Consider the following 17,910-nt stretch of genomic DNA (forward strand, 5'->3'; position numbering starts at 1 on the left):
ACTTGCCTTAATGATTATTTGATCCTTCAAAAGGTAGAGAGGAATCAATAAGGCAGAATTCTATATTGGATTGAATTCTTATCAGGTAGGAATGATAAAAAACTGACCGCTGCCTCCTGGAGTTTGTGATAGAAAAAGAGAGGAAATCCAGGCACATTCTGGCATGCAACCTAGACGGTTTTTTTTTTAATGTTTTTTAATTTAAATTTTTATTGACGCCTCTTCTTTTCCCAATATATCCTTTTAACCAGAGAGCTACCTACCCCTTATGACACAGAATAAAAAAGAAGGGGAAGAAAAACAGACAAAGCCGACTCAGCAGTTAAGTCAGATAACACACACAGTGTTCAGCATCACGGCCCACCCTAGATTTTCAGAGAGTGGGTTTCAAAGAGTTGAGAGGAAGGATAGGTAGGATTCTGTGGACTAAAATTCCACAGGGGATATCTGGTCAGAAGAGAAAGGAAACTCTTAAGAATAAGATTCCAGGGGCCGCTAGGTGGCACAGTGGATACAGCACCAGCCCTGGAGTCAGGAGGACCTGAGTTCAAATCCAGCCTAGGACACATAACACTTACTAGCTGTGTGACCCTGGGCAAGTCACTTAACTCTAATTGCCTCACCAAAAGAAAGAAAAGAAAAAAAGGGATAAAAAATCCAGTGAAGAAAAAATGAGTTATTTGAAGAGATCAATGTGACTGAACAGGGAACTCACCAGTTAATGGATTTTTATATACATATATTAAAATATATATGTATATTTTATATTAAATATATTTTATGTATATTAAATAAATGCATATTAAATATTTGTATATTTATTATATATAACATATATCTCTATACTTGTTATATATAAATATTATATATTTCTATATTTCATGTATAAGTAACATATATTTATAAATAATATAATAGATTTGTAAAATATACAAATATATTTTATATTATATATAATGTATATTTAGTTTATGTTTTAAATGATGCTTATATATTATTATGTATTTGCATATACATATATACACAGATACATATACATACACACATGTGTATGTGTATATGTACATGTATGTGTGTACACACACACACATATATGTATATACATACACCAATATAGAAGGAAGGACAGGTAAAAGAGAGCTGAAAGGGGATGAAGATCGACACTATAAGAATAAGTGTCAGGAACGTCAAAATTAAGAATTAAAAGACAAGTGAGAAGAGCTTTAAAAAGTTATTTAAAAGATTTTGGAAATTTTTTAAAGCTAAATGTAGGGGAAGAGGAAGTCCAAAGGAAGAGGCACTGTCTGGTATGGAGAGAAGCTAGGAAGAGCAGGTGAAATCCTCATCTTGGTTCTATTTTTTGCTGCCAAGCAGAATGAGTCTCGGACTAGAGGACAGGAAGCTTGGGGCTTGGTAGCCCCATAAGCCACGAGCTTAGCAGGGAACACCTGGATGCTCCAGGAGCTTGGTCACCCTTCCCAGATGAATGTGCCCCTCAGGAATGGGAGATAGGACGGACTGACCGTTGCCAGCCATTATGTCATTAATGGCTCCATGTCAGCTCGGGAGAAGGTCTCCATTGGTGCGTCCCGGGGATCTGTGTTTGGCCTCATTTCGGTTTAACAGTTTTCTCAATGGTGTATACAAAGGTGTGGATGGTCTTATCAAATATCACTTATCAAATTTGCAGAAGATGGGGGAGGATAGTTAAAAAACGGTGGAGTCAAGAATTAGCGAAGGATGGATAGTCAATTATCCCATTAATAGGAAGAAATGTAAAATATTAATTTGGGTTCTAAAAAATTCCCACACAAGTACAACAGGGTCAAGAGCGGTTAGATTACAGTGTATCTGAAAAAAAGAGCTGAGTGTTTAAGTGGACCACAAGCTGAGTATGAGTCAACAGTGAGATGTGGCAGCCAGGAAGGTTGGGCTGCATTGACAGGGTAGAACGTTGGCCTGAACTGAGTAAGATCACAATTAATAGGGACAAATATAAAGTCTTACCCTAGGGTCTAAGAAAATGCCTCATGAGAGGGTGAAGGTCTGGTGAGATAGCAGTTTTCTGAGAAAAAGCTTAGGGTTCAAGTGGACCACAAGCTTAATATGAATCACTAGTGAGATGTGGCAGCTAAGAAGAGGTCACTGAGATGAGCAAAGCTTCCAAGGCACTGCTGCTCTCCCCTTCTCAGACCAGGTCGGTCCTGGGTGCCATAGTTTTAGAAGGGCATTAACAATCTGGAGAGTGTCCAGGGGAGAACAGCCAGGATGGGGAGAGGGCCTCTGGTCCATGACATAAAAGAATTGCCTGAAGGCCGCCTGACCTGGATGAGGAGCTTCACAGCAAGGACTGTTTCTGGTTTGGTTTTGCAATCTCCAGCCTTGGGCACAGTGCCAGGCACACTGATGCTTGTAGAACTAATTTCAATTTTCTCCTTTCCCGACTGTTTCTTGCCTCACTCCTATAAGAAGCTGCCCTTCTATAATGTCGCCCTTCCCATTTCTTCCCCAGCCTCTTTTCCCCAAGCTCCCTTCCCCAGATTCTCTTCTCTGCCCTACGCCTCTCTACCTCCGTGCTATCTCTTCCCCTCCCAGGGCCGGCTCTCAACCTCTCCCCGACCCTCAACTCTCGTTCTTTTTCTCCTTCTGTCTCTTCCCAGTCCCTGTGCCAGCCACGGAGGTATTTTGCTCTGGGGTCAAGTGTGGGTCCCAGGAGCGCTGTCAGATGGTGAATGGGAAAGCAGAGTGTGCGGCTGCCTCGAATGCCACATGCTGGGTCCAGGGGGACCCACACTACACGACCTTTGACGGCCGTCACTATGACTTCATGGGCACATGCTCGTACACCATATCTGAGCTGTGTGGCTTTGATGACACCCTGCCTGCCTTCAGTGTGGAGGCCAAGAATGAGCATCGTAAAAGCAACAAGGTGTCCTATGTGGGCCTGGTGACCATCAGTGCCTACAGCCAGGTGGTGTCCTTGGCTCGAGGGGAGCAGGGCTTTGCCCGGGTAAGCTGAGCACCTGGGCGTGGGGGTGGGAAGGACTGGTCAGAGCCCTGTGCCTGGCACCCCATCCACGGTCTGCTCTTTGAATCCAGCCTTCAGATGATGCAAGGGAAGAGAGAAGAAGGATCATAGCAGGGTCTCAGATTTAGCATTTTTTAAAATTAATTAATTTATTTTGATTTATCAACAATCACTACCATATGCTTTTGAGTTTAAAATTTTTCTCCCCCTTCCTCCCCCCCACCCTCCCCAAAACAGCATGCAATCTGATATAGATATATATACATTCAGATTTAGCATTTCAAAGGTCATCTAGTCCAAATATCTCATTTTACAGAAAAGGAAACTGAGGCCAGAGAAGATAAAGCAATTTGCTCAAGGTCACACAAGGAGAAATTGCTAGAACTAGATCCTCTGGTTCCAAAGTCGTTTCCCTTTTCCACATACAGCCAATAAGGCCTGCCCCTAGGGAGCCTCTGATCTGAGTGGAGACATGGTCCCCTTCCCTAGCCAGGAAAACATGATCCTGTCTTTGAGGGAAGCCTCTGGACATCCTTGCCCTCATTGTACAAACCCAAGCTCTTAATTCCTCAGAGGACCCAGTTTCAAGGAAAGTGGAAGAGTAACCCTAGAGGACTTCCTGGAGGAGGGCTCTGAGCTGGGCTTCAAATGTGAGGGGGTCCTCGGAGCTGACCAATCCCTGCTTCCCTCCACAGATCAACTACCAGAAGTCTCAGCTGCCAGTATCCTTGAAAGACGGGAAGCTGAGGGTGTTTCAGAGTGGATCTCAGGGTGTGATAGAGATGGATTTTGGGCTTCGCATCACCTACAACTGGGATGCCCAGCTGAGTGTGACCCTGCCGTCCCGCTTCCAGAATGAGGTCTGCGGTCTCTGCGGGAACTACAACGGGGATCCCTCGGACGACTTCCTCACCCCAGATGAGACGCAGGCCGACAGCGCCGTAGAGTTTGGCAGGAGCTGGAAGCTGAGTGACGGTGACGAGTTCTGCTCCGATGACTGCCAGGGAGGCTGCCCTAGCTGCACCCCCGACCAGACCCGGCACTATGAGGGCAACCAGGTCTGTGGGATACTGAGCCTGGCAGGAGGCCCCTTTGCCCTCTGTCATGACATCCTGGACCCCAAGTCCTTCTTAGATGACTGTGTTTATGACCTGTGTGCCATCGGGGGTGACCGGCCCAGCCTCTGCAGTGCCCTGGATGCCTATGCCACAGCCTGTAGGGAGCAGGGGGTCTCCATTGGGGACTGGAGGACACCCGCTGGCTGCCGTGAGTGTCTGGGGGTGATGAGGAGGCGTGGGGGAACAGAGGAAAGACCAGTGGAGGGGCAGGGCAGCAGAAGACAGGGAAGAGCCCTGTGGGCAGAATTGTAAATGACATTCTCCTGCCTGTAAGTCCCAGCCCCAGCCTGGTCCTAAGGTCAGGCTCCCACAAGGGCCATGTCCTGGCTTAGAAAGTTGATTGGAGGGCCTATCACCTCACGCTGACCCCAGCTCCAATTTGGGGGGAAGGGGAGGTTTGGGAACAAACATGTAGTAAGCACCTACTGTGTGCTAAGGGTTTGCCTGGGTCAGCCCATTTGATGGCACCCTGCTGACACCTTGACACCTTCCCTGACTTTTCTTGGCAGCAATGACCTGCCCGTCTAACAGCCTCTATTCCGCCTGTGGCAATGCCTGCCCTGCCTCCTGTTTCGAAGCTTCAGCCCCCTCGGATTGCGATGCCCGGCCGTGTGTGGAGGGCTGTGTGTGCGAGGAGGGTTTCGTGCTGAGCGGGGACGCCTGCGTGCCCACCTCGGCCTGCGGCTGTCAGTACCAGGACCGCGTGCTAGCCCCCGGAGACAAGGTCTGGGGAGACAATCTGTGCCAGCAGCAGTGTGTGTGCGATGGGAAGACGCAGCAGATGCAATGCCAGGACACAGGGGGCTGCCCTGCAGGGGAACGCTGCCGGGTCCTGAACGGGCTCCGCAGCTGTTACCCAGACAGCTATGCCACGTGCCAGGCCTCGGGGGACCCCCACTACACCAGCTTTGACGGGCGGCGCTTTGACTTCATGGGCACCTGCGTCTACCTGCTGACGGGGTCTTGTGGCCAGGATAAGGCACTGCCCGACTTCAAGGTCCTGGTGGAGAATGAGCACCGGGGTAGCCAGGTGGTGTCCTACACCAGGGCTGTGCGCCTAGAAGCCCGAGGGGTGGAAGTTGCTGTCCGCAGGGAGTATCCCAGCAGGGTCCTGGTGAGTAGAGGGGTTGGGGGAGGGAGGAGGTGAGGAGATGGATGGGGCACAGCAGAAAGAGCCAGGGCCACAGTCTTGGGTGATTGTGAAGAGTGAACCCTGGCTGGGTGGGGGTGCTCTTGGCTTGGGTTTGGGTCTGCACTGTGAAGTTTGCTCAGAGGTGGAGCTTGCAGGCTAATTCATTCATTCATGCATGCATTCAGCAAGTGTCTTTCACATGCCAGGCACGTGCTAGGTACTAGAAATACCAAAAATAAAAAACAAAAACAAAAAAGCCAGACCCCCTTGCCCTGAGGGAGCTAACGTCGAATTGGAGGAAAGCACAGGAACACAGAAAGAAGACCGGACAGGCCCATGATTCTGGCCTCAGTGGTCTCATCTCTCTTCCCCTTCCCCTGCATCTAGGTGGATGGGGTGCTACAGTACCTGCCCCACCAGGCGGCTGGGGGCCAAGTTCAGATTTTCCAGAGTGGGTCCAATGCCGTGATCTGCACTGACTTTGGCCTGACGGTCTCCTATGATTGGGACGCCCTGGTGAAAGTCCAGGTTCCGGTCAGCTACACCAAGGCTCTCTGTGGCCTCTGTGGGAATTTCAGCAATGACCCTGAGGATGACTTCACCCTGCGGAATGGGACCCTCACTGCTGATGCCTTGGCCTTCGGGAAGAACTGGCAGGAGGAGACCATCCTTGGGTGTGGGGCTGTCACTCCGGGAGAGTGCCCACAGCTGGATGACCTCCTAGCCCAGCAGTTACAGAGCATGGAGGAGTGCGGACTACTGCAGGACCCAGAGGGGCCCTTCCGGGACTGCCAGGCCAAGGTGGACCCTGAGGGCTTCTTCCATGACTGTGTGTATGACAGGTGCCTCCTGCCAGGCCAGCCTAATGTGGGCTGTGACAACCTGGCTGCCTATGTAGCTGCCTGCCATGCTGCTGGGTCCACTGTCCACTCCTGGAGGAGTGACCAATTCTGCCGTGAGTAAATAACTCTAGGGAGGGGCTCTGGGGAAAGAGAAAGAAAGGAGGGAGACTAGGAGGGACTCATGGGGTAAAGGGAAGACTACTAGCTCTAAAGATCTGGGTTCAAATCCTGCCTCTGACGCTCCATACTGTACAACATTGGCCAAGTCACTATACTTTTCCTGGGCCTCAGTGTCTTTCTCCACAAAATGAGGGGTTTGGACCAGATGGTCCCTGGGGGTTCTTGGAAGGCCACCTCTGTGATTCTATGACCCTGGCTCTGCGAGGGAGAAATGATCACCACCATCCACAGAGAGACAGAAGCTGAGCATCTAAGAGATCTGACCCAAGGGGATCCGGGCCCCCAGACCCAGAGACGTAGGGGGGCGAGAGACTCAGGCCTCGGGTGACCCTTTCTTTCGTCCCACAGCTCTGACCTGCCCTGTGAACAGCCACTATGAAGAATGCTCCCGAGGCTGCCCAGTGTCCTGCAATGACGTCTCCGTCTCTGGGGGCTGTGGGTCAGAGTGCCAGGAGGGCTGCGTGTGTGATGAGGGGTTTGCTCTCAGTGGTGAAGACTGCATCCCCCTTGCCCAGTGTGGTTGTCTGTTTCAGGGCTCATACTATATCGTGGGCCAGTCCTTTTACCCGGGCCCTGGCTGCGACTCTCTCTGCCAATGTGGGGAGGGGGGCATTGTCAACTGCTTGCCTTCTACCTGTGGGCCCCATGAAGACTGCCAGGTGGCCAATGGCGCCCTGGGCTGTGTGGTTGTGGGCTCGGCCACCTGCTCAGCATCTGGGGACCCCCACTACACCACCTTCGATGGGCAGAAATTCGACTACATGGGTACCTGTGTCTATACCCTGGTCCGTACCTGCAGTTCTCAGACTGACTTAGAGGACTTTGAAGTCCTGATGGAGAATGTGGCCTGGGGCAATGGGGCTGTCAGCGTCACTCGGGCAGTGACTGTCATTGTGGCTGGCATCACCTTGGTACTGGAACAAGATCAACGGCAGGTCAAGGTGAGACAGAGCTCAGCGCTCCCAAAGAGGGGAGGGCGAAGGGCTGGATGCCTTGGGTTGGGGCTAGGGAGGCAAGACATCTCTACTCATGGTTGGCATCACCTATCATGTCCCAAGGCCAACCTCTACCACTGGGTATCTTCCTTTCTTCCGGGCAGTAATGTGGGATGTGGGATGGGAGACTTGTACTCTGCAGTGGACGCTGAGGCCCTCTTCCTTCGCCCTAGGTAGATGGCGTGGCCCTGAACCTCCCCGTCGTTCTGCTCGGTGGCCGTGTCCGAGCCTACCAGAACGGGCAGGACACTGTGATTGAGACCAACTTCGGCCTGCGGGTGGCCTATGACCTCGTCTACAATGTCCGGGTCACTGTCCCTGGCAATTACCACAGCGAGCTCTGCGGCCTGTGTGGAAACTACAATGGGAAACCGGAGGACGACTTCCAGAAGCCTGACGGTCAGCTGGCCACGAACGCTGGAGCCTTCGGAGACTCCTGGGAAGTAGCCGTTCCTGGCTCCTCCTGCCTCCCCGTCTGTAATCCCGACTGCCCCACTGAGCCCGAGTGCGAACCCGAGCTGGCCGAAACCTACGAGCAGGAGCGCTACTGTGGGTTGATCACCAGCACCGAGGGACCCCTGGCCGCCTGCCACGCCCTGGTGAATCCCAGCGGCTACTTCGAAGACTGTGTCTTTGACCTCTGCCTGGGCGGGGGCAGCAAGGACATCCTGTGTGACGACATTCACGCTTATGTGTCAGCCTGTCAAGCCGCTGGCGGCACTGTCCAGTCTTGGAGAAATGACGAGTTCTGTCGTGAGTGATCTAGGCGGGGAGGAGGATGGGCAGCCTGAGAAAGCCAGGAAGCAGGCTGAGGGGACAAAGAGGGAGGCTGAAGGTCACAGGTGGAGAACTGAGGGACAGAGAGAAGGGGAGGCTAAGCTACAGTTAGGGAGACTGAGCCATGAAGGTGGAGACAGAGGGAGAGAGCTGGGAGATGTGAGAGAAGTGAGGAAGAGGCCGCAGTCCTGTTTCTTCATGCCTCGGGCCTTCGGGCGGGACATTGGTGATGAGGACCCCTTCACCCCTGGTGAAGCCAGATTATTTCCCTCCCACCTCCCGACTCTGATCTGTCTCCTTCCCTGTCCCCAGCTTTGGAGTGCCCCCCCAATAGTCACTATGAGCTGTGTGCAGACACCTGTTCCCTGGGCTGTGCGGCTCTGAGTGAGCCCCTCACCTGTCCCAGCACCTGCTCAGAAGGCTGCCAGTGCGATGTGGGCTTCGTTTCGGACGGACAGGCTTGCATACTTGTCCAGGACTGTGGCTGCTATGTGGATGGCAGATACTATGAGGTATACCCACAGCTACTCTGGAGAGGCTGCCCTGAACCCACAGACCTCCTGGCCCAGTCCTGCCCCCCAAACAGTGGCTCCTCCACCTCCTCAGAGCTGCCTCTGAGCTGAGGGAGCCCAAATAGCAATGGGCTGTGGCTTCCCCAGGGTAGATCTGAAATCCCCATTCCTTCATCCTCCACAGCCCAACCAGCCTGTGCTACTCAACAACTGTACCCAGCAATGCACGTGCCATCCCGAGCAAGGTGTGGTCTGCCAGCACCATGAGTGTGGTGCTGGCCAGGTGTGTGAGCCCTCAGGAGGCAACCTGAGCTGTGTAACCAAAGGTGAACAGCCTTTTTTTCCTGGAGGGAGGGAGACCCTGAACTCACCAGGCTCCCCGGAAGGTCAGGGGGATGGATGTCGGGGCTCAGTGAGGGCTAGAGGCTGGACCCTGAAAACTGAGGGGCAGAGGGACTCTCGGACACCAGGGATTAGGCTGAGGGCTGGACACTGAGGTCCCAGGGGTAGTGAGGCCTGAGTGGTTAAAAGAAATAGAAAGTTGGGGGCTCTAGAGGGAGGACCAGAAGGTTTGGAGGGGACTGCCTGGGTCTTAGTTTCCTCTGTATCCACAGATCCCTGCCAGGGCGTGACCTGCCTGGAACAGGAAACGTGCAAAGTTCAGAACGGCCAGGGCATCTGCGTCCCTAACTACCAGGCCACCTGCTGGCTGTGGGGTGACCCCCACTATCACTCCTTCGATGGTCAAGAATTTGACTTCCAGGGTACCTGCTCCTATGTCCTTGTGGCCCTGTGTTGGGGGACCTCCAGCCTCCCCGCCTTCACCATCACCACCAAGAATGAGCACAGGGGAAACCCTTCCGTTTCCTACGTGCGTGAGGTCACTATCAGTGTCTATGGTACCAACATCTCTATCCACAAAGATGAAATTGGCCAAGTGCGGGTGAGTGCCTGGCAGAGGGTAAGGTTCCACCAGTCCTACTGGCTGTCTGAGCTGCGGGCAGGGCAGGACAAGGCAGTGGTTAGAGGGACCTCCAACACTGGAGCACGCAATCGGTGGAATCGGCTTGGGGATATAGAGATGTGTGCCCAGTCGTGGTGGACAGAGGACTGGACTCGTGTGTTAAGACCTGTGTTCATGTCTCAATTCTGGTGCTGTCACCTTTCTGAACCTCGGTTCTCCAATCTGTAAAATGGAGAGAATGCTCCCTGTGCCTCAGAGGGTTGTTAAATCAGAGCCCTCTAGAAATGTCAGCTATTATTCATGGGATTATCGCAGACCTAGGAGCCCTGTGCACAGGGCATCTCTCTTGAGTGGAGGAGTCAGTACCTGGAGTCATAGGGTCATATATTTAAAGCTGGAAAAGACCACAGAAATCATTGAATGCACTTCCTCACTCTACAGATAAGGAAACTGAGGCTGAAAAGGTAGAATCTGAACACGAGTCTTCCTGACTCCAGATCTAACGTTCTCTCTCTCCCAAGCATGGCTGTCCTTGGGGTAGGGAGTGAGGAGGCGAGAGGCTCTGGGCTTGACTAGGAAGTCTGCTACCCGGCCTGATGTCTCTTTCTCCCTCTGCATACTGTCCCCCAGGTGAATGGCATATTGACCACTCTTCCAGTGAATACGGCTGGAGGGCGCCTTTTTGTGACCCAAGGCCCAAGCACAGCTGTGCTGGACACCGACTTTGGCCTTCGCGTCACCTATGACTGGGACTGGAGAGTGGAAGTGACCTTGCCCAGCAGCTACCACGGGGCTGTGTGTGGGCTGTGTGGAAACTTTGATGGCAACTCTTCTAACGACATGGCCTTTCCCAACGGGACCCTAGCATCCTCCATTCCCAGCTGGGGTGGCAGCTGGCGGGTTCCTGAGTGGGATCCTTTCTGCTGGGGATGAGTGCCAAGGGGACTGCCCAACTTGTGAGGAAGACAAGAAGGAACAGTACCAGGGCTCTGACTTCTGTGGGCCCCTGGCCCCTGGAGCCGAAGGCCCCTTCTCTGCCTGCCACACCCACATCAAGCCCGATAACTTCTTCACTGGCTGTGTGCTGGATGTCTGCCTTGGGGGTGCCTCTCAGGACATCCTCTGCCAAGCCCTGGCCTCTTATGCAGCTGCATGTCAGGCTGCTGGCATCACCATTGGGGACTGGAGGACCCAAGCCAACTGCCGTGAGTGTGAGGGGGAGACAGTAGCACCCAGGCTCAGCCAGCCCCCCAGTGCCTCTACCCGTTCCTACCTTCTGCCCCTCTGTCTGTGCTCAGACTCTCCCACCAATGCCATCCCTGCGTCTCTCTTACAGCCTATGCCTGTGGGGAAAATAGCCACTACGAGCTCTGTGGTGCAGCCTGTCCACCCAGCTGCCCAGGACCAAATCCCACCCCACCATGCTCTGGAAACTGCAGCGAGGGGTGCCAGTGTGACGATGGCTTCATCCTGAGTGGCAGTGCCTGCGTGTCCCAGGAGGGTGGCTGCGGGTGCTGGGCGAACGGTACCTACCACGAGGCTGGGGCTGAGTTCTGGGCCGATGCCAGCTGTTCGTCCCTGTGCCGCTGTGACCCTGACAAAAGCGAGCTCCTCTGCTCCCCAGCAAGCTGTGGGCCGGGCGAGGAGTGTGCCATCCTGTCCAGCGGCCTCCGCGGCTGCCACCCCCTCAGCAGCGTTGTGTGCCAGGCTTCTGGCGACCCCCATTATACAACCCTGGATGGGAGGCTCTTTGATTTCCAGGGCTCCTGTGAGTATCTCCTGAGTGGTACCTGCACTGACCCCGAGCCCGGAATAGAGACCTTCTTTGTCACCGTGGCCAACTCCCACCGTGGGAACCAGGCTGTCACATACACCCAGGATGTCACACTGCATGTCTATAACCACACCTTTGTCCTCAGCAGCTCCTTCCCCCGCAAGCTGAAGGTCAGTGATATTCAGAGGGTACCAACCTGGGTGCCCTTCGGTGATAGGGTCTGACCCAGTGACCCAGATCTCTCACATTGACCACCTGAATTCCCTTCAACCAATATCTGTGCTAGGCACCATGCCAAGCCCTGGAAACCCAAATACAGAGACTTTAGTCTAAAAAACAGACCATCCCTGACCTCAAAGCACTTACATTCTACTAGAGGGATTTTTTGTTTTTTGGCTTTCAATTTCATTGCTATAAAAACTCTCTCCTGAACCAGCTTAGCCATTAATCTTAGAACTAGTTACCAGGGATGATGAGGAGTTAATCCACCTGTCCATGGTTACCTAGCAGCAGCTAGCCTGGAACTCAGGTCAATCAGCTGCCTCTCCATTGGGGGTCCAAAGGTTAGGAGCTCCCAACACGTAAGTAGATGACCATTGATCTGATGGGCGGAAAGAAGACTTACTGACTCGGCCAGAGAAGGGGTGGAGATCAGGGAAGCTTCATGGAGAAGGTGCCACTGGAGCTGAGCCTTGAAGGAAGATGAAGATTTTAAGAAATAATAGATGAGGGATGCATGCCAGGAAAGGGACCCAACGTGTTGAAACGCAAGAAGGCAGAAGAGGGAAGGCTGAGCTCAGGGAGCCAGTCTGATTGGAATGAAGATGCTGGAGAGGGGTGAGAAATAGAAGGAGGGTGGAGAGGTGAGATAGGAAGGGACTGGAAAGGGCTTTGAATGCTGAGCTAGAGGGTGGCGTGATCAGACCTGGGTCTCAGGGAGGCCATTCAGGGTCACTCCAGACCCACGTGCTGTCCCGCTAACCAGCTGTGCTGACCTCTCTTCTGCCCCCTGCTTACACTCACTCTCCCACGCTGACCCCAAGCTGAGCTTCCACACTGCCTAGGGATGCTGACCTCACGCTGACGCTCCCCCACAGAGCCGCTCCCCAGAGCAGATCTCCAAACACTGGCCAGTCAAGCTTATCTCCCCTCAACTCCACTGAATGCCCAACGCTTTACACTCTTCGCTGACCAGTCATACCGACCACCCCTACAGACCTCGGACCTCCGCCATGCGCACTAGGGTGGCCATCTGCATTTCTCACACCTTTTCCTTCCCTTTCCCCTAGGTGGATGATAAGCTGGTGGCCCTGCCCTTCCAGCTGGACACACGTCTCCAGGCATACATCAGCGGCTCAGATGTGGTGATAGAAACTGCCTTCGGCCTGACTCTGACCTTCGATGGAGATAGCACGGCCTGGCTGCGGGTCCCCTCTCAGTACGAAGGCGCTTTGTGTGGGCTCTGTGGGGACTATGATGGGGACCCTGAAAATGACCTCACTCCCAAGGGTGGCCAGCCGGGCGATGACCCCGTGGCCTTTGGCAACAGCTGGAAAGTAGGAGGCAGTGCCGACTGCGGTGTTTGCGCTCCCAGTGACTGCCCAGACACCTGCAGCGAGGAGGAGCAGTCAAAGTTTGGAGGCCCCGAGGCCTGTGGGGTGATTTCGGCAACTGACGGGCCCCTTGCCTCTTGCCATGGCCTTGTGGATCCCACCCCCTTCTTCAAAAACTGCTTGCTGGACACCTGCCAGGCCCAGGGCCATGCCAGCGGCCTCTGTCCAGCCTTGGCCACCTACGTGGCTGTCTGCCAAGATGCTGGTGCCCCGCTGGAGGAGTGGAGACGGTCGGACTTCTGCCGTAAGAGCCCCCTCCTACCGCCCACTGTAATCTTTGGACGTGCCCCCAGAACCCACCCCTCTTTTCCTTCCCCAACGTTCTCCTCTGCCCCTGGCTCTCTTGACCTACATGTCTTCCCCCCACACACCTCAAATCCCCGGATCTTTTCTGCTCTCTGCCTCTGTCACCCGTGACTCCCTCATTTTGTCTCTGCCCCCTCACTGATGCCCCTTCCCCCCTCCTCCTCTTCCTCACTCCCTTCTTCCCCTCTTCCTTCCACTCCCCCTTCTCCCCCTCCCCTTCTTCTCTCCTTTCTTCTCCTCCTCCTCACTCCCTTCTCCCCTCTCCCACCTCCCCTTCCTCTCTCCCTTCCCCTCTTCCCTCTCTCCTTTCTTCTCCTCCTTCCCCTCTTCCCTCTCCCCTTCCTTCTCCCCCTCCTCCTCCCCTTCTCCCTCTTTTCTCCTCCTCCTCTTCCCCTTTTCCTTTTTCTCACCCTCCTCTAACTGGTTTTCCCTTCCTTCCAGCCTTTTCCTGCCCTGCCGACAGTCACTACCAGCTCTGTGGTGACTCGTGCCCCAGAAGCTGCCCGGACCTCTCCGCTCCGCCAGGCTGTGTCTCGGCTTGTCGCGAGGGCTGTGTGTGTGATGCTGGCTTTGTCCTCAGTGGGGATGCCTGTGTGCCTCTTGGGGAGTGTGGCTGCCTTCACGAGGGTCACTACTACCCCCTAGGGGAGACCTTCTTCCCGGGGGCGGACTGTGAGCAGCGCTGTGAGTGCGGCGCTGGCGGCGTGGTCACCTGCCACGAGGGCTCTCCCTGTGGACCTTATGAGGAGTGCCGCCTGGAGGCTGGCGTCCAGGCCTGCTACCCCACGGGCTGTGGCCGCTGTCTAGTGTCCAGCGGCATCCACTACGTGACCTTCGACGGCCGGGTCTTTGATTTCTACGGCTCCTGCTCCTATGTGCTCACCCAAGTGTGTCAGCCCCTGCCTGGCTATGACAACTTTACCATTATCCTGCACAACGATGCCGAGGGAAACCTGGAACGCCTGCTGGTGATCGTGGGTGGCCACACTGTGGGCCTGGGCCGAGGCCGGAAGGTGAGGGGCCCATGCGGCTGGCAGAATAGAAGCTTGGGGTGGAGGGGAAAGGAAGAAAGGGCGGAGTCCTCCTTCCCATGGGTGAGAGCAGAACCCAAGACACAAAGGATAGGTGAACACTCAGAGAGAACGAGTGGGCAGGAGTGGATTGAAAAGATATTAGCTGTGCAATACAATAGAAAAGGCATTGACCTGGGAGACATGAGCCTGGGCTCAAGTCCTGTGGGCCTGGTAACCCTGGGACTTTAGGTGACCCTTCACTTCTTCTCTCCAGCCGGAGGAGACCAGACTAGATCCTTCCCTGTTCTAAAACTTTAATCTAGAGGCCCCAGAGACCATCATTTAATGGATGAGGAAACTGAGGCCCAGAAATGGGTCGTGAGTAGATAGCAGACCCCCAGCCCCGCACTTTGTCTAGACAGGATTAAGTGGGAAGGGCTCCCGAGATGGGGAGCCGAGGTGAATGGCCCTTATGGTAATCTGTACCTGCAGATCACTGTGGATGGGGAGCTGGTGGCCCTACCTGTGCAGGCTGGTTCAGTGACGCTAACACAAGAGGGCCGGAATGTGGTGTTGCAGACCACCCAGGGGCTGCGGCTCCTTTTCAATGGCGATGCCCACCTTCTTCTCTCCGTGCCCAGTCCTTACCACGGTCACCTCTGCGGGCTCTGTGGGGACTTCAATAGCAATTGGAATGATGACTTCCTCCTGCCAGGTGGCAACGTGACCTCAGATGTGGACAGCTTTGGGGCAGCCTGGCGCGTGCCAGGCTGCCCCGGGGACCGGGCCTGTGGGGAGGGGGAAGAGGCAGGTTGCTGCCCTGTGTGTTTTGCAGAGGAGACAGCTCCCTATGAAGGTCTTGAAGCCTGCGGGCGGCTCCAAGACCCCGAGGGCCCCTTTGCTGCTTGCCATGCCGTGCTGAGCCCCTCGGAGTATTTCCGCCAGTGCGTGTATGACCTGTGTGCCAACCATGGCAATGCCAGCAGCTTGTGCCGCAGCCTGGGCACCTACACTGCAGACTGCCAGGCCGCTGGGGTCACTCTGAAGCCTTGGAGGAACAACACCTTCTGTCGTGAGTAACCGTGGTCAGGGATCTGGAGCAGGGTACGGATGCCAGGCAGGGTATGGTGAGACAGGGAGTACCCAAAGAAATAGCTCTTCCCTTTCTGGTGGTAAAAATGCAGAGTAATCACATGGAATGTGTTTATAAAATGTAAAGAAGGCTTCATAAGTACGAGGTGGGAAGGCAGGGCTAGATAGCGGTACGTCTGAAAAGGCTCCGGGGGTTTCAGTGGACCACAATCTCAATACAAGTCACCAGTGTGATGGGTCAGGCCAGAAAAGCTTCCTGGGGTCCCATTTGCACATGGTGTCCATGGGGGGCAGGAGGAGCATCTGGGCCTCACCCACTCACGTTTCTCTCCTTCAGCACTCTGCTGCCCAGCTCACAGTCAGTATTCAATCTGCATTCACGGGTGTGAGGCTTCTTGCTCTAAGCTCTCTGGCCTAGGGGGCTGCACCACCCGCTGCTTTGAAGGCTGTGTTTGTGACCAGGGGTTCCTGCTGTCCCAGGGGGTCTGTGTGCCCATCCAGGACTGCGGCTGCGTTCACGAGGGCAGCTACCTCCCGGTAAGACCCGCAACACCTGGGTCCTGGGGAGGGCAGGAGAAGGGGCACAGAAGAATGCCCCCGGCCCCGGGGACCCTCAGTGCTCCATGTGAGCCCCTTGTCTGTCTGCCGACAGAGCAACTCATCCTTGGTGTCTGCGGACTGCTCTCAAGAGTGCACCTGCGCTCCAGGAGGCCAACTGAGCTGTCAAGCCACGAGCTGCCCTACAGGCAGCCTGAGCCAGGTGCAGGCAGGATCCAGGGGCAGCAAGGCCCGCCCTGGCATCTGCTCCCTCTCCTCCAAACTCAACACTTTATTGATGGGCTGGAGTTCTCAGCCAAGGTGGCGGGCATCTTCGAGCTCTCGGCCCTCCGCTCCGATGGCGCCTCCACAAGTGACTTCCCGTTCCGTGTGTTGGCCCACTTCCAGCCTTGCCTCGAGGACTCCAAGACGGTGAAGCGCGTCCATGTCTTCTTCCAAGATGGCCTGGTCACGCTGACACCAAACGGCCCAGTGTGGGTGAGCCGCTGCTTCGGGGTCCTGGGGCAATGTTACATCTAGGTCCTTCTTCATTTTCGCTGTGTTTCTTGTTTCTTCATCCTCCCACATCTCCCTCCTTTTATCTCCATTTATAATTTTCACTGTCCCTATCCCTACAGCTAGCCTTTATATAGCACTATAAGGTTTGCTCTGCAGATAATCATCTCATTTGGATCCCCACAACAGGTAGGTGTTGTTATTATACACATTTTACAGATGAGAAAACTGAGGCAGATCGAGGTTAAGTGACTTGCCCAGGGTCACACAGCTAGTAAGTGTCTGAGGAAGGATTGGAACTCAGGCCTTCCTGACTCTAAGCCCAACGCTCTACCCGTGGCACTGCCTAGCTGCCTAGATGTCACCTACCTGGGCCTTGGTTTCCTCATCTGTAAAATAAAGAGGCTTAGACTAGATGGTTCCTGAGATCCTTCCAGCTGTAGGCATTTGGTTTTGCCTTTTTAAACAAATGTCCTCTGTCCCTTTCAATGTCCCCACGTCTCTAGAGATACACTAGTGTCTCTGGTCCCCTGATTCTCTCAGTCTTGGCTGCTCTGTGTGTCTCTGCCTCAGTTTCTCAGCCCTTCCCTTTTCTCTCACCTCTGGCCCTCAGGTGAACGGACAAGAGACGACCCTCCCCAATAAGGCGCTGCTGACTGTGTCTGTGCACAAGTCTGCTGATGGGACCCTCCAAGTGCGTCAGGAGGGAGGGGTGCACGTATGGCTCAGCCCAGCTGGGAAGTTGGACATGATGGTCGATGAGGCCCATGCTGGGAAGCTGTCGGGTGCCTGTGGGAACTTTGATGGGGATCAGACCAATGACGTGGAGTCCAAAGGGACTGCAGCCCTGGAGGACTGGGAAGCCAAGGACTTCTCCCCATGGTGAGGAGTTTAGCTGGGGTCCCTGGGGAGCAAAGACTAGACACCAGGGTCTCTGAAGGAAGCAGGGATTGGGGTTCCTGGGGAAGCCTAGAAAGAGACTAAGTTTTGCTTAGGTGATTGAGCAAGTGTCTTTCTTCCAGTTCTACCTGATTCATGGATCTCCCTGCATCATCATGGACCACGTCAACATCCATGAGACATCGTCACACCCCTAAGATGGTTAATGGGCCTGGTGGCTGAGGGCGGGGGTTGGGACAACAAACCCCCTCCTCCCAATTAGACCATTTCTGAGAAATGTTAATAAATCTCTAAATACAGTCTAGAACAAGTCCACGAGTCAACGTGTGTTTCCTCTACCCTAAGGTATTGAATAAGTTTAGAAAGAGCATTGTCTGTCCCACGATGACTTTTATCTCCACACCTCATCTCGTGGTCCTTACCCAGGGCTAGGGAAATTCCAGGGGGAGAAACTGTGAGCAAACTCCCAAAAGACGTCTTATCCTATGGCCTACTTGCCCTTCTGCCTTGGAGGAGAGGGACAGACTCTGGGAAACTGGGCCATGCCCACTCCTGTATCACCTCTCACTCAAATGATCTGCCCCTGAAGCTGTGACTCCTGGTTACAACTC

General features: G+C 54.2%; 1 protein-coding gene across 1 annotated transcript; it reads left to right on the forward strand.

Moving 5' to 3' along the window:
* The first annotated feature begins 1,554 nt into the window (after window positions 1-1,554).
* On the forward strand, window positions 1,555-17,609 carry FCGBP (Fc gamma binding protein). The gene is given in 21 exon segments (XM_078146237.1): window positions 1,555-1,582; window positions 2,661-3,010; window positions 3,724-4,294; window positions 4,656-5,260; window positions 5,666-6,233; window positions 6,649-7,241; window positions 7,469-8,048; window positions 8,385-8,584; window positions 8,769-8,910; window positions 9,199-9,527; window positions 10,179-10,475; window positions 10,477-10,753; window positions 10,885-11,492; window positions 12,612-13,179; window positions 13,683-14,254; window positions 14,747-15,326; window positions 15,684-15,883; window positions 15,999-16,173; window positions 16,176-16,381; window positions 17,013-17,281; window positions 17,422-17,609. Coding segments are annotated over 21 exon segments (7,728 nt in total). The 3' UTR covers window positions 17,432-17,609.
* The last annotated feature ends 301 nt before the right edge of the window (window positions 17,610-17,910 follow it).

The sequence above is a fragment of the Phascolarctos cinereus genome, unplaced genomic scaffold, assembly GCF_003287225.1.
Source record: "Phascolarctos cinereus isolate Bilbo 61053 unplaced genomic scaffold, phaCin_HiC Scaffold_726;HRSCAF=1367, whole genome shotgun sequence".
Lineage (NCBI taxonomy): Eukaryota > Metazoa > Chordata > Mammalia > Diprotodontia > Phascolarctidae > Phascolarctos > Phascolarctos cinereus.